The 15,206-nt window shown below is 36.5% G+C and overlaps 1 protein-coding gene across 3 annotated transcripts in view; it reads right to left on the reverse strand.

Moving 5' to 3' along the window:
* GPD2 (glycerol-3-phosphate dehydrogenase 2) overlaps positions 1–15,206 on the reverse strand; it is a 133,544-nt gene that overhangs the window by 58,095 nt on the left and 60,243 nt on the right. For all 3 annotated transcript variants that reach the window (XM_060152862.1, XM_060152860.1, XM_060152859.1), the window contains exons 4-6: positions 9,126–9,250; positions 7,526–7,623; positions 6,351–6,514 (exon numbers count right to left, since the gene is read on the reverse strand). In XM_060152862.1, the coding sequence (XP_060008845.1) occupies positions 6,351–6,514; positions 7,526–7,623; positions 9,126–9,250 (387 nt within the window). The remainder of the gene's footprint in view (positions 1–6,350; positions 6,515–7,525; positions 7,624–9,125; positions 9,251–15,206) is intronic.

Genomic DNA, 15,206 nt, shown 5'->3' on the forward strand with positions numbered 1-15,206 from the left:
TTTATTCAAGGTTTCCTTTGGAGCCACAATTTATAAGTTTTGTTTCTTAGGGGTACATGTCAAACTTCATTTAGCATTTGTCGGTATCCAGATACACTGAATAGCAAAAAGGCAGCATTCGGGGGTAAAATATATGCCTGCTATATGAGCAATAATGTCAGTTTCATTTATGTAACTCACAGAAAACAAGAGGAGAAATACAATGGAAAAGCTGACAGTAGGAAATCAAGATAAAAATTATTCACTTAATCTATAAGCGTAAAACTGCATATGGACAGGGAAAATACTAAAACAAATAGGTTTTAAATCATGTCTAAGAAGTGGATAATTTTAGAGGAAGTTCTTTTAAAATGTGCTCTTTGACCCTTAAATTTCAAACATTATATACTTATGGGAAGCATGTTTGTATGCATAATATTTTCCTTTTTCCTGAGAATGTTTTGCAAATTTTCTGGAAGAATCTGCAAATTTTAAATATACAAGGGACATTTGTGGAACCGATGCTTCGCTTTAGAACGTTTTTGTGAAAAGTTGAAGTCTGATGGTCGATACAATATGCATAAAATTGACCCAGATAAAACAATTAAAATTTAAATAATTTTATACTTATAAAGTTATTTTACATTTATTATTCATTTGAAGCTCAAAACACTTCATGAGCAAAACATTATAAGCCTAAATTCATAGATGTGTAATGTGACTCAATAAAGTTTGCAATCCTAAGTCATCTACTTCCATATTATTGACTGCTTCCACTACACTACGGAACTCTGGAAAGCAGTTTCCAAGTATGACTGTGATGCTTACAACTGTGAGACAAGTTATCATGCCACTTTCAACATATCTTTTCTAAGACTGAACTCAGGATGAGTTCAGCTTAGCTTAGTTCATTCACTTTCAATGCTCTATTTTACTCCATTATGAGAATATACTATAGGTTACTTATTCGTCTCTTGATAGATATTTGAATTATTTCTCTTTTTGAAGTTATTCCCAGTGCTGCAATAAACTTTTTGTACATATCTCCTGGTTGCCACACATAAGAGTTTCTCTGGGACACAGACTTAAAATGATGATAAATTACTAACCCAGTGGTTCAAAAAAGAAAAATCAAGTTGAGTATTACAGAAGTAGAGTAAATGTCAGCATATAACTCCAATATGGTTATTTATTTATAAATTACTTACCTGTACTATTGTACTTATAGACGTTTAAACCATATGTAAAAACAGACATTTCTAAGGAATTTGCTAGAAACAGGTCTAAGGAAAAGTTCTAATATGTTCTTCCTACCCCCAGTGGATGGTCTTGTGCAACCCAGGAGGCTGCTCACACAACCACTTTAGAATCACCATAACAACCTCACAAGAACTGCATTAAGAAACACAGAGACGAACTTGCATAATGGTACTGCTGTTTTGTTTGTACGTCCACACTATTCAGTTATGTATTCAATCTATTTCTGTTCTGAAGAAATTAATGTGTCTGTCCAAATTTAAAGTAGATAATACCCAACTGTAGTTCAACAACTGTGTTTGCAAATAATGTAAATGAGGATTAAAGGCACCATCTTTATATCTGACTTATGTTCCAAGAACTCAATGGAAAAACAAAAATGAAAACATAAGACTAAAAAAAAAAAAAAATCACCTTTATGTTATTGGGTAATTGATTTTTTTTAAGCTTTCAAAGTAGATAAAATCAACACCTTAAAAGACTTGTCTTTAACCCAGGCTTTCTTTTATTGACGTATATGGTTGCAGGTGCATGCCTAGAGGAATAATAGTTTGTTCCTAACAAAAGAGTCTGGATTCCACAATATGCCTTTTGCCAGAGGCCTCATTCCCCAAAGCTCACAGATAACTGCATCTCCTGCTGTACCTGTAACAATTTAATTGTATAAGTCAGCCTAGTCAAGCATCTCCAGCTCATGACTGGGAGACATGAAATTCATTGTCATTATTGTCCCTGTCATTTTGGATCATTATATCCTGCTGCAGAATTTTCCTCACTTCAGTGCATTTTTACCTCCAGGAGCCAGGGATTATAGCTGAGGTGGGGGCGGGGTGGGGGCAGGACCATGAGCTGCATTTACCTCAGGGGAGCCAGAGATTAAATTGGCTTTGCTCTCTCACGAGCTGAATTCATCTATTTGTATGCTGTGAGTTTTAGGTTGGAATAAACATGAATATTCTAGTGAAACCTGGGCTTTAATTCCCCCTTTGAAACATGGCTGTAACCAACTTCTATTTACACTAGGAAAGCCAATGTAATTTCTCGTAGGTTGCTATTTTCATATGTGCATAAGGAATACTTAAGGGCATCATCGGGTACGAAATAACAGACATCTCTCTCTCTGTCACCGCCTGGACTCTCAGAAGGAAGAATTTAAAGCTGTAATTTTGTTCTCCAGTTTCATCTTACAGAAGCTTAATGGGGGTATCTAATGGTTTTAAATATTTAATGATTTTTAATTATGTCTCATTTTCTGTGCACTGGATTGGATGACTGAAGTCCAACTAGAATGGCACCAAAGATCTTCTCTGGGAGCAGGGAGATTGAAGTAAAGTTGACGGAGGAAGCCCAAGTAAGTTTCTGAGGAAACTGGCTCGCCCTCCACAGCTGGCTCACATAACCTCACAGCCTGCCAAGTCACCCGAGCCTGTCGTGCCTTAAATACTTTTTGCTGACGTGGGAGAATTGCACCAGTCACAACACTCTCTACGTGGAGACCCCCTGATCAGTGGTAATGGCCACGGACAGGGTCCAGCTGGTGGATCTCTGGTAGGATATGGAAAGGAGCAGAGAGGAAATACTAGGACACGTCTCAGGCAGAAAACCAGTGAGGCGACTATATTGCTTTCTCTAACAGAATATAAGAAGAAAAAATAACCTAGTGTGTCACTTCCTATCCCAACTTTCACTTCAAATGGATCTTACTGAGAAATTTGACATTTACTTTGTCTATACTGAAAAAAATGGTAGTTATTCCTCCACATATGTGAGTTTGTTTCTCAGAGTTTAACAAAATATGGCAATGGATCATACCTATGCCAAGCACAGAAGTGCCACTATAATTACTACACTTTAAAAGTATGTGGTCAAAGACATAAACTTCTAGTTATAAGATAAATAAGTCCTGGGGATGTAATGTACAGCATAGTGACTATAGCTAATAATACTGTATGGTATATTGGAAAGTTGCTAAGAAATCTTAAAACCCCTCATCATATGAAAAAAAAAGTTTGTAATGATGTATGGTGATAGATGTTAACTAGACTTACTGTGGTGATCATTTGGCAATATACACAAATATTGAATCACTATGTTGTATACCCGAAACCAACATAATGTTATATGTAAATTATCCCTCAATAAAAAAAAAGATAAAAAGTAAAAAAAAATGTATGTGGAATTTATCTTATTCCCTTTGTGGACTTTTGTGGAGGAAAAGACTTTGCCTTAATCCTATGCAATGATCATCACTATTTTTTTAGCATAAACTGTTTGCATGAATAATTAAGAAAAATTTTTTGACCTTTGTACATTTTGTACTTCAGAGGGAATATCTTACAGACCTAACATCTCAGTTTTGAAAGAATCTTAAAGATGGACTCAGTCACTGGTCCCTCCATGTTAATGGTGATGTTTAGTAGTCTGTCTGACTATATTTTCACACCATTATTTTTTCATTTTTCACTGGTACTGAAGTAACTGTGTGATGGATAACTAATCACAGTTGTTAACTGGCAAAATTTCTTGTAGATTTTAAAAGTTCATTTAGTTACTTGTGCCACTTTTTCATTATGATCAAGATTCTCCCAAGGTGGGAATTATAAAAATTATTATTTCTGTTCACTTTTAAATGGTTAAATTTATGTTATGTAAATTTCACCTCAATAAATTATTTTTTTAAGTTAAAAAAAGTTATTTTGTGTAGCCCAAATGCATTTTGAAATCATTTGGGAGACTGTTACTACATTCTCATAATGATTATTTAAGAAGAGTATTTGTTGTTGTTGTTGTTGTTAAGAAATGTTTATCTTATAAATTACAATGTTTAGACTTCAATTGCAATGGTATATGCTTAGGAAGTATATTTTCCTCTCTGAAATACTTTGGTAGCAGGATAATAATGTTATTTTTCTGGTCGAAGGGTTAGTCATCCCTTCCTTTCTCTGAGCACACATTTATTACATTTAATTCCTTTAGTATATGTTCCTTTCTACCTTATTTCTATATTGGTATTTAATTTGTTCATCACACCATTAGCTTTAAGAAGAGTTGCCCTATCTGTGAATACAGCTGTGAAACCATAGAACTACACTGTTTCACATTGTTGTTTTGTCTTGCCTCAGGTATGACATAGTTGGACCTGCATCATTTCAGAACAAGATTTAAAAAGAAATTATTTCCAGTGACTAGAATTATTTTTACTTTTTCAAGACTTGGGCTTCACAATCAATTTTCAAATATCAAACTGAAATTATTTTAAATAATAATTTTTAACTTTTCAATAGCTAAACTCCTAATTTTGCAACCTGTAACAAGCTATAAAAGCCAATTCTAGATAAAAGAAATCCTTCTTCCTCTTGATTCTAATAGGATAGTGTTTCTCCTGCAGTATATGACATAGATTTCCCTTGGTTTCTCCATGTGGAATTGTTAAGAATCTATAATTCATAACAATATCAAGCCAACATAACACAGATGGCACAAATTCAGATATGACAGCCACTGATATTCCTCTCAAGGAGGTTCAGATATGCACAAGCTAAAAAAATAAAAGTAACAAATAAAAGTAGTTCATGTTCAATATATCACATGGTAGAGAAAATGGCCAAGTTCTTGAGAGAGCTTGCAAGGGAGGGATTGAAACTAAGAGGCAAAGGGCACAAACACTTTCAGGTCAGGATGGGCAGGGGGCCATTTGCAGAATGCCTTTTTATTCCTCCTGGATCAAAAACCTCTTTAATATAGTCACCCAACAAACTACAGTGGATTAACATTAAGGGTCTGAAGTAGAGAAAGAATATTCACAGTTAAGATTGTCCCTTAACACGTAGGCTCAGTCAGGGGCACCAAAAAAGTAGTTAAGTGCCCCCCACCCCGTGGTGTTTAGATGCTGGAAGGCACTGTAAACTGTGAATTTTCTAGCTTTTAATGTTTGTCTAAGACCCTTAACATTTTTCTAATATTTTTGCTCCTAACACATCTTCTTGGGTTTATCCCCGTTGCCCCATCTGCACGTACACATTTTGCGTTCATATATGAAAGCCTGAAAGACAGCTAAATTGATTCAGAAACCTAACACTGAGAAGAAGAAAAAAAGGTAGGGGTAGCCTTAAGGATATCCCATGTTATGAAGTATAAATATCAAAGTCTCCTGGAAAAACAAAACAACAAAAACACTTCTTCATGTTAAGAGTTTAGATATCTAACACTAAATACAAAAGATCACATAGTAGGGGTAAAAAAACCTCACTGACCCTATAGGGCCTTTGTGCCACAAAATTTCTAAGACTTTTTGAACATGTATAATTATCTGTGTCCAGCTATTTCTTTATAAATAGAAATCCTTGGACTACTTTTAAAATCCATTCACCCTTTAAAACTATAGTAAAACTTCACAAATGGCTTTTCCTGTGTTGTTTTGTATTGTATTGTGGTCCATCTGGAGATATATTAAGTGGTTAGTTCCTTCAAATAAAAGTGTACAAAATTGTACTGTCCACACACACACACAAACACAAAGAATGAACATTGAACACGTGGCCAATGGGTACTAGATAATGTCACTGTTAGAAAACATCTAACAACAATACAATAAGCATTAAAACCTGAGGGACTGGTTTAACAGATGCAATGTTCATCTACCTTCTCACATAAATTATATGTTCAAGAATTGTGCCCTGTGCGAAATACAAACATGTCAATTTCAGCCCAGGGGGCATTTTTCTCTAGGTTTATAACCCCTTGAAAATAGAGGTTTCATCTAGAAAACCTAACAGATCCTCAGCTGCTTTCAACATTATAATATATTCATAAGGCAAGTGTTCACTGGCAAACATAACAAATTAAATGGCATGAAGGTGGTGACCAAATACATAATGATGGAAAATGGACCAAACCAACCATGAGATACAAAGTCGAAATCAAAGAAGAAAAGGAATATGCAAAAACAAGCAATATTAAAAGCAAAACACTATGTGGAGTGTGCGCATGTACGTTTGTGTGTTGTGTAAGATTAACATTAATTAGGATGCAAAACTGTCTCGTTAAGAATATGCTGTAAGGGTCACGAGTGGGAGAAAAGTATCTTGTCAAAAATAAAAAAAAAAATCACATACCATCATAGTAGACAATTGCTCCTACCAGTTTATCCTTCTGGAGCATTGGGAAATGCTCAAGGGCTCTTGATTTGCTGAGGACGTAACTGCTTTTCAGGCAATTACTTCCAGCAACCAGATCATACAGCTTGATTCCCACCCAGTAGTAAGGTAACTGCCACCACCTACAGCATAAATAGGGGAAAAGGTTTCTTTAGAAACAGAGTATAACATTATAGAATGTCACTTTAAGATACAAGACGCTTTTTATTAAGAAAAGCAAAGTATACCTAGAAGTGTACTGCAAAAGAAACAAGAGAAGGGCCTGCCTGTTCTGATACCAGCCCAGCTGAATTATAAAAGTAAATGGATCATCTCTAAGGCAGTGGTTCTGGACCTGACTGCATATCAGATTTTCTGGGGAGCATCAAAAATAAATATAGATGCCTGGGCCTCGTGCTTCTAGGGATCAATTTAACTAGACTAGGGCAAAGATCAGAGTGACTCTAATGTACACCCAGGGTAGAGAATCATTGGCTTAAGATGTCCTAAGAAATCTACGATAAAATATAGACAAAAATTATAAAATCTGCTTCCAGGCCCCACAAGACTCATGCAGCTAGCAGAGTTACATAATTCTGTATTTCCTACCACCTGTATTCCATCTTAAGTCAACTCGATGGATAGCTCTAACAACATTTAGAAAATTGGGTTTAATAATTTTTGATTATTTGACACCTCCAAACCAAATTTCAGTTTTGGTTAACTCGGAAATTTAAAATGACACAAAATGGCTTAGGGTTTGGAGTTGATATATGTCAGTTCAGATTTTGCAGCAGGATTCTTTCTGGCTCTGCATTTTAGTCTGCAAATGACCCTCTTATGTTCCCCAGTGCAAATGTAGTCGCTCCTGTATATACTCTCAGAAACTGGAGTAAAAAACTACTAATTATAAGTGCAGAACACAACCTCCTTTGCCTTCAAGAGCTAGCCCTTAGAGGTGGGTCAGCAGAGACTAATATAGGAAAAGTCACACTTTTTAAAATGCAACAAAGGAAAATATTTTAAAAGGATTAAAGATTAGGACTAATTAAAACTACATTAAGAAATACACATCGAGGAACTATTTTCATTGAAACTTTGTTCTATTGACCTCAGATAAGCAAAGAGTATACAGATGATACCAAAAGGCTTACTTGTAAATTGGGAGCATTATAGGCAACGGAGCTGATAAATGGGGAGCAATTTCTAGTAGGTTGGCACGCTCATGAAGGGCTTCTTTTACCATCCTGTACTGAAAAGCAAAACAGAGAAAATTAGTTTGGCAATAACAGATCATAATATTTTCAAATGGCAAATAGACACCCTGCCAACTGATTGATACACAGAAACCTCTCTACCTCTGAGCAAGGATAGCTCCCTCCTAATCAAATTTCTAATAATACATCATGCTGTCAACCTGAAAGATTTTTTAGAAACCTTAAACTGTATTTGCATAGGAGAAAAACATGCTGTCAGAGTTCCCAGGTGTAAGATATTTTCCTGACTTGAGTTACAAGATTATTGTAACAATTTATCTTGCATTCTCTGTATTGTCCCTTTTCTCAGTCCCCCATTATATTTTCTCATGTAAGAGATAACAGATCGTTCAGATTCATGTTAAACGTTTCCTTCTTGCCTCCACTAGCCCGAGCAGAGATGATACTTAAGAGTTGCACAGTATTTTACAGACTATCATTAAAAAGCTTTTGTCTTTAGCCCTCATTACATCTCTCTGAAGGCCCAGCGTTACTATCATAATACTAATTTTACAAAGAAGAAAACCGAGGCTCATAGAAATTAAATAAATAAGCTGAAACACATCACAAGTCATCTGATTCTAAACCCTATGCTCTTTTCTTCACATCCATCATGATGCTAAACAGACACATAAGAAAAGGGGACAGATTCAAAAGTGACAATGTCAAGTAAGTGCTGCTGTGTTTTTCATGTACGAAAAGCAGATAGGGAGTTCAGTTGATTTTTTTTTTTTTTTTTTTTTACTCCTCTGGGAAATGTCATCTTCCACACTGCCTTGGCAGTTTTCAAATGGTGGCAGACTGGACACAACAGAGTGTGACATAAAAAAAAGCATGACTCAGATCATCTTTTCCTTAAGAATATGTCAGTGACAATATGCAGTATGATTGCATCTGCAGTTAAGAGGAGCAGTTTAATATTCCTCATGTATTACAACACAGTTCCCTTGAAACTGCTTGGGAAGTAGCAATTTGGTGGCCATTGGTGGGGAAAACAACAAAACAAAACAATCACAATTGTTAAAAGTAACACATCCAGGGCTTCCCTGGTGGCGCAGTGGTTGGGAGTCCGCCTGCCGATGCAGGGGACACGGGTTCGTGCCCAGGTCCGGGAAGATCCCACGTGCCGCGGAGCGGCTGGGCCCGTGAGCCATGGCCGCTGAGCCTGCGCGTCCGGAGCTTGTGCTCCGCAACGGGAGAGGCCGCGGCAGTGAGAGGCCCGCGTACCGCGAAAAAAAAGTAACACATCCGAAAGTGATTTTGTAAATCTGCTACTTTGACATGCCTGTGTAGAAAAAGCCCCTGATTACCCATAAACATAATGCTACAGGAAAAAAAATGGCACACCTCTCCTGAAAGACACTCCAGCAGAATACACTAAATAGGTATTTCCAATAGGAAGGAATGTTAAAAGCCATAAAAAAAAAAAAAACTGATTTAATTGGGTAGAAAAAAGCACAGTCGCAATTTTTGTTTAACAACTAGCATACACAATTACCTGCTCAATATCCAACTTCATGATAGCCTTCTGAAGATATCTCACACCACCATGGATCAATTTAGTGCTTCTGCTGCTGGTCCCTGATGAGAAATCATCTCTTTCTACAAGGGCTGTTTTTAGTCCTGTGTAACCAGAAAACCAAATTAACTTCTTAAATTACACAATTTGTATGTAATTCATTAAAGGCACTTCTCCAGGGTAGAGACAGTCACAAGAAAAATTACTCCGAACATGGATAAATTTGTATTCCAAGTGCAGTACGCTGTCTATATTATAATGAAGAGATTTTAGTCTCTTCCTGGGGGAAAAGTCAAACCAGAACTAGAAGCATATTAAACTGTGAATGAATCACAGCTAGAAAATATTACAGTGCAATTTCAGGGCAGTAACATACACTGGTGTGTTTCGAGGGTCGAAGGGGAGTCTGACACCCGTCTTTAACCATGTAGAGTTAGCTCAGCATTGTTACCGATGCCTTCTGGAACTCACATTCATCCCTCACTACGAGGGTCCAGACACGTGCCAGCCTTTCAACTCCAGTCGACTCTGATGCAGCGACTGTGAATCTAGACTAGCCCTCTATGTGCCGGTTCCTATTTCTGGAGTGGGGTGAAAGTGGGTATAAAATGGGAAAAGAGATCAAAGATATCGAAACAGAAGAAGAAAGAAGAGAATAACCTCTGATGCTGAGGAGTTTACAGTCTAACTGAAGACACGCAAGCACAATATTGTAGAACTACAAAGAAAAACACAAGCCAGGACAAATGAACCCAGTACAGAGTATCCATGAGTAAAGAAAAGACAATATTCTTGGTAAAGGTGAGGCTGAACAAAGACAAGTCAGTTCTAAAACTCATCCCTCCCAACCTGGCTTTCTTTGAGGGTTGCAATAAATCTCTTGGGAATGAAATCAGTTTTGTTTTGTTTTGTTTTCTTGCAGAGACACCCCTGCCTCTTCAGGACTGGGAGGACCAACATGACTACAAGTTCCATACACTAGTTAGATATGAAATCCAAAATTTCAAAAGACCCAAAGTATACATCAGCACCAAGCCAGAAGAAATTTTCATGGCGTGCCATACTCTTGGGGGATGAGAGAATGTCATAGAATCCAATTACAATGAGAATATGTAACTGGAGCAGTTTGGGCTCACAAAGCTCATATAAGAGAACTTGTGCATGTATTCAATTCAGAGCCATTTATTACATTTAATACCAAAGGGTCGTTTTTATAACTTCTAACAGTTTAAATATCGTACCCAAATGTCATCATAAAATCAGGGCAATTCCCTTGACTCAAAAGGACAAAATATTTGGAAACTGTGGAGAGAAAAGTAGAGAACTTTGATTCAAGGGCAAAAACTGCTAATGCTCTAATGAACTAGCAAAATAACACAGAAATTACAGATATCAGAGACCCAGGTCACTCTTTTTAAGCATTTATGCCAGAAAAAGATGTGTAAAATTCTCAACTATGAAAACTCTAGCAATGCTTAGTAAATTTAGTACAGGATGTATTAAACACACAGAAAAATACATCATATTAGTGCATATTTTTTGAGAGCCTAAGTGCCAGGTAAAGTGCTGGTGTTAGAAATGAAATAGACACAGACCAAGCTGTCAAGCAGCTCCCAACCCAGAGAGCCAAGTGAACAAAATGAAGCAAAGTTTCATAGGTGCTGCATTTGAAAATGCAGAGGACTCTTTACCCTGAAGTGAGTCAAAAATTAAATTCAGGATATAAACCCCAAATTGCTTAGTCGAGATTACATTTGCAATCTCTCTTACAATGCACTGTCTTGGTGAGCTCTATCACCTTTTCTTAGTAAGTCCGACACAGAGAGTTCTTCTTCCAGTACTAAAATATACCATTTTTCTTCAGTTGAAGATCAGATGAGGAAGTTGACTTTCAAATGGCATTTAAGAGCTGAATTATTTAGAACACACCTCTCTTCCAGTCTTGGAATCAGTCATGGCATTAAGATGCCCACACCATTCGAGGCAGGGACATAAAACTGAGAGGGGATAAGCAGCTTTCCCATCCAGCCTATGGCTCCTACCTGCCCAAAGGTACCCACAGGCTGTGGGAGAAGATGCCTTAGTGCCCAGTTAGCCCCACCTCCTAGTATGTAATCCCCTACCCTGGAGTGTGGGCTTAGCTAGTGCCTTGCTTCTAACCAACAGAATACAGCCACGATGGTGGCAGGCCACGTCCATGGTTAGGTTACAAGAGACTGCGACTTCCTCCTGGATAAAGCAACCTGTCTTGTTCTGAGTCAAGGAACCAACAGAGCCCCTGGGCAACAGGTCACAAGGAACTGAGGCCTCAGTCCAGTAACTTGTGAGGATCTGAATCCTGCCAACCTCCATGTGAGTTGCTAGGAAGCACTGCAGCTTGTGCGAGACTGTGACACAATTCCCTGTGTGAACAATAACTACAGCCAAGGTAGTTATTTTAATTGTATCTGGAATGGGGTCTTGGAGAAAGGCTGAGTCAACAGAGGAGGATGTGTTCGGATGGGTAGAGGGCAGGAGCAAGGGAATTATCACTGGCAAAGATCAGCTTAAGCAAGAGAAGGCAAATGACTGAAATGGCCCAGCTTATTTAGGGTCTGCTTGTCACTCAGGGGCTGGAGCGTGGGGAGACCTTCTAGGGGAACCACACAGCGTGAGGGGGGCGATAGAGAGTCTAGCCTCAGAAGGCAGAAGACGGTAATTGGAGGGTGATATGAAGAGAGAATTTTATGGGTGTGTGTTATCAGGATGGGTTTTTTTTTTCTTTCCCAAACTGACACAGTGTGAGGCAGGCAACTACTCTAGGAATTAGCAAGCCATCTCAGGAGGATATTTCAGGATATTTAAGTGAGAGCTAACACTTTAAAGCCTCAAAACTGCTTTTGCAAGAATTGGACATTTAAAAAAGTTATTCTCATGTACTTATGTGAAAAACCTTAGTGAATACCAACAAAAGTTAAAATGGGCTTCTCTGTCAAACCAGGCTGTTTCTTCTTGTCCCATTATTTCCAGTGTCATATCGTCAAGCTACCCACCAGAATTTCTGAAGGGAAATGATACTGCTCCTTCCAGAGCAAAATAAAAAATAAAAATTTAGTCTCTAAATTTATAGCTAAATTGATATATTAAAGTACCATGTAACCTAAAAGTATTACCAAAAGTTTTTGAAACCTTAAAAAGAAAACATTTAAAAAATTTCAACTGCTTTTATGCTAAACGTTCTGGATTTCTCGTTTTTGTTGGATGAGAATAATGGAATGAGGAAGGAGGAAAGTAATGCAAAATCAAGACATTATTAGAAGTTACAACCGCTTTTGCCTTAACTGATTAACCGACTACAGCAAAGACAATGAAATTGTTTAAAGTCTTATAATGATCTTGCATGATTCCGTTACCTAAGATGTTCCTTCCTGTTTCACCTCTCAAAAATCCAAACTTTTTTTCCACCTCCAGTCTGAAAATAAGAGTTTAGTTTGTTTTGTTTTGTTTCAGTATAAAGCAAGGAAGTGAAGAGAGAGCACTGTTTTATCTTCTCAAAGAGAATGAAGAGTACTTTTTTAAAATATTTATTGGAGTATAGCTGATTTACAATGTTGTGTTAGTTTCAGGTGTACAGCAAAGTAAATCAGTTATAGATATACATATATCCACTCTTTTTTAGATTCTTTTCCATAGAGTACTCTGCACTCCCTTACAGAGTATTGAGTAGAGTTCTCTGTGCTATATAGTAGGAGGTCCTTATTAGTTATCTATTTTATATATAGTAGTGTGTATATGTCAATCTCAGTGTCCCAATTTATCCCTCCCCCATCCCTTTCCCGCCTGGTAACCATAAGATTGTTTTCTACATCTGTGACTCTCTTTCTGTTTTATAAATAAGTTTATTTTTACCATTTTTTTTAGATTCCACATATAGGCAATATCATATGATATTTGTCTTTGAACAGTATTTTTAAGTGACATTCAATGCTAACATTTTGCATCTTAGGTAAAATAATTAAATTTGAAGGAGACCGAAAATAATGCATCCAGGCTTCCAGCAACTGTGCCTAGCTGGATGTGAGGCACTGGGGAAGATCTTTCCTCAGAGTGGAAAGAATGACCTCCCCACATGCCCACCAGTGAAGGGCTGGCCTCTGTACATGTATGATAATTCACTAAACTTGTTCAAGATTTTATAAGGAATAGCTTTTGCTTGTTTCTTTTCTTTTCAGAAGTTACTTTTTATGGAAAGCAATATGTTCTATCACTGCTGAGATGAACCAGAACATTTGGGAGTGGTATGATTATTTGATTTTTTGTTTTTATAATTGATTGCTTTTAGTAGTTACTCTCATGAATTTCACTGCAGTGGTAAAGTATTAATATTTGGAGTGAGATTACTCTGAAATTCTTTGGTGGAAGAACAAGATTAGTTATAGCAGAAGAAGAGAGTCAACTTGAAATCTACCTTTCAGTCATACTCAGCCCATCTCTGAAGTTACAGTTGTACCTTTTGGGTGGGGTCAGGGATGTGAATGAAATACAGCTCTTCACAGACTTGCCTTTTCTGTCCTGAGTGGGAATGTCTAGCTGCCAGGCACTTCCAACTAAACCAATTCATGTATCAAGACAGTTGGATGAATACAGAGGGATAATTACTATCTAAGGGGAGGAATGGCACGACATTTAACTTTTACAACATGAAATAGAACAGAAGCATAGTTTAATACCCTTTACTGATTATCTTATGCATGCAAACACACTCAACATAATAAATGCAGAGAAGTAAAGAGAACAAAATAAAACCCTCCTGTAACCACACTACTCAAAGATAACCACAGTTGACATTTGGGTGTTTAAATGTTCACATTTTCTGTGCATGTATGTAATCACATACACACATTTTTACCAAAATAGGATCATATGATACATTCCATTTTTTTCATTTAACATTATTTATTGTAAACATCTCTCCGATGTCAATACATATTTTTCTATAATTTCACTTTTAATGTGTGCATAGTAATACATTAAATATTTACAATGATTTATTTATTCAATTCCCTGTTTTTGAACATTTGGGTTATTTCCTACCTTCGCTATCACAGTACTGCAAGATTGTATTTTTATTTAAACTCTCTGCATCTTTATTTCATTATAATAAATTTTCAGATATGGCATTATTTAACTATTTTTAAATAGAAAGGGCAGAGTAATAGCTATGAAATAACTACCAGAGGCACCCAGGTAATAACACACAAATCAAAAAGTTTAGACACTCTGTACATGAGTACCAATTTCTCTAAAAAATAACACACCTGTAAAGCTGCAAAGCAACCCTGGCTTGTTAACCCTCATGATCAGGATTCTATGCTTTAAGCCTAGTACTTTCTAACAGTGAATGTTAACATTTTACAGAACTATATAATATTGGATTGGTTATTATACCTATTTCTATTTTTCGATTAGAAACATATAAACCATTAATGGAGATACTATGCTAAGTTAGAACATATCATTAACATACTTTGAGTCCCTTAAGTTCACACATGATTATGGAGGCACAAAAATGTATTAAGCCATAACACTAATCATAGTAATAGAGTTTCAGGGGAATAAGGAAGTTGCCGTTGTTGCTTTCTCTTTTTACTATTTTACTATTTACTTTTTTACTATTTTACTTTTTATTATTTTATAATAAAAACAGCCAGTATTCAGAGAGAAGGAATATCCAAACAATGTAAAATGATGAAAAGAGAGAATAATATACTCCAGACATAACCAAGTTTAACTATTAAAAATGTCCCATATATTCTACCAGAAACTTTTTATGCTGATAAACCTGTGTACTTTTTTGTTTCAAAAACAAATACAATTAACAAACTCATTCTTCACAACTTGTTTTTCAATTTACAATACATTTTAGCCATTATCCCTGTAAATACTTATAAACCTCTCTGAATAACTGAATGGACCCAATTTATTAAACCATACCACACTCTTTTTGCTATTATAAATATTGCTTATAGGTAAAATTTTGACCAATATGCCACTGTGAGTTCAGCTTTAAACTCTTCCTCT

Source organism: Lagenorhynchus albirostris, chromosome 6, assembly GCF_949774975.1.
Source record: "Lagenorhynchus albirostris chromosome 6, mLagAlb1.1, whole genome shotgun sequence".
Lineage (NCBI taxonomy): Eukaryota > Metazoa > Chordata > Mammalia > Artiodactyla > Delphinidae > Lagenorhynchus > Lagenorhynchus albirostris.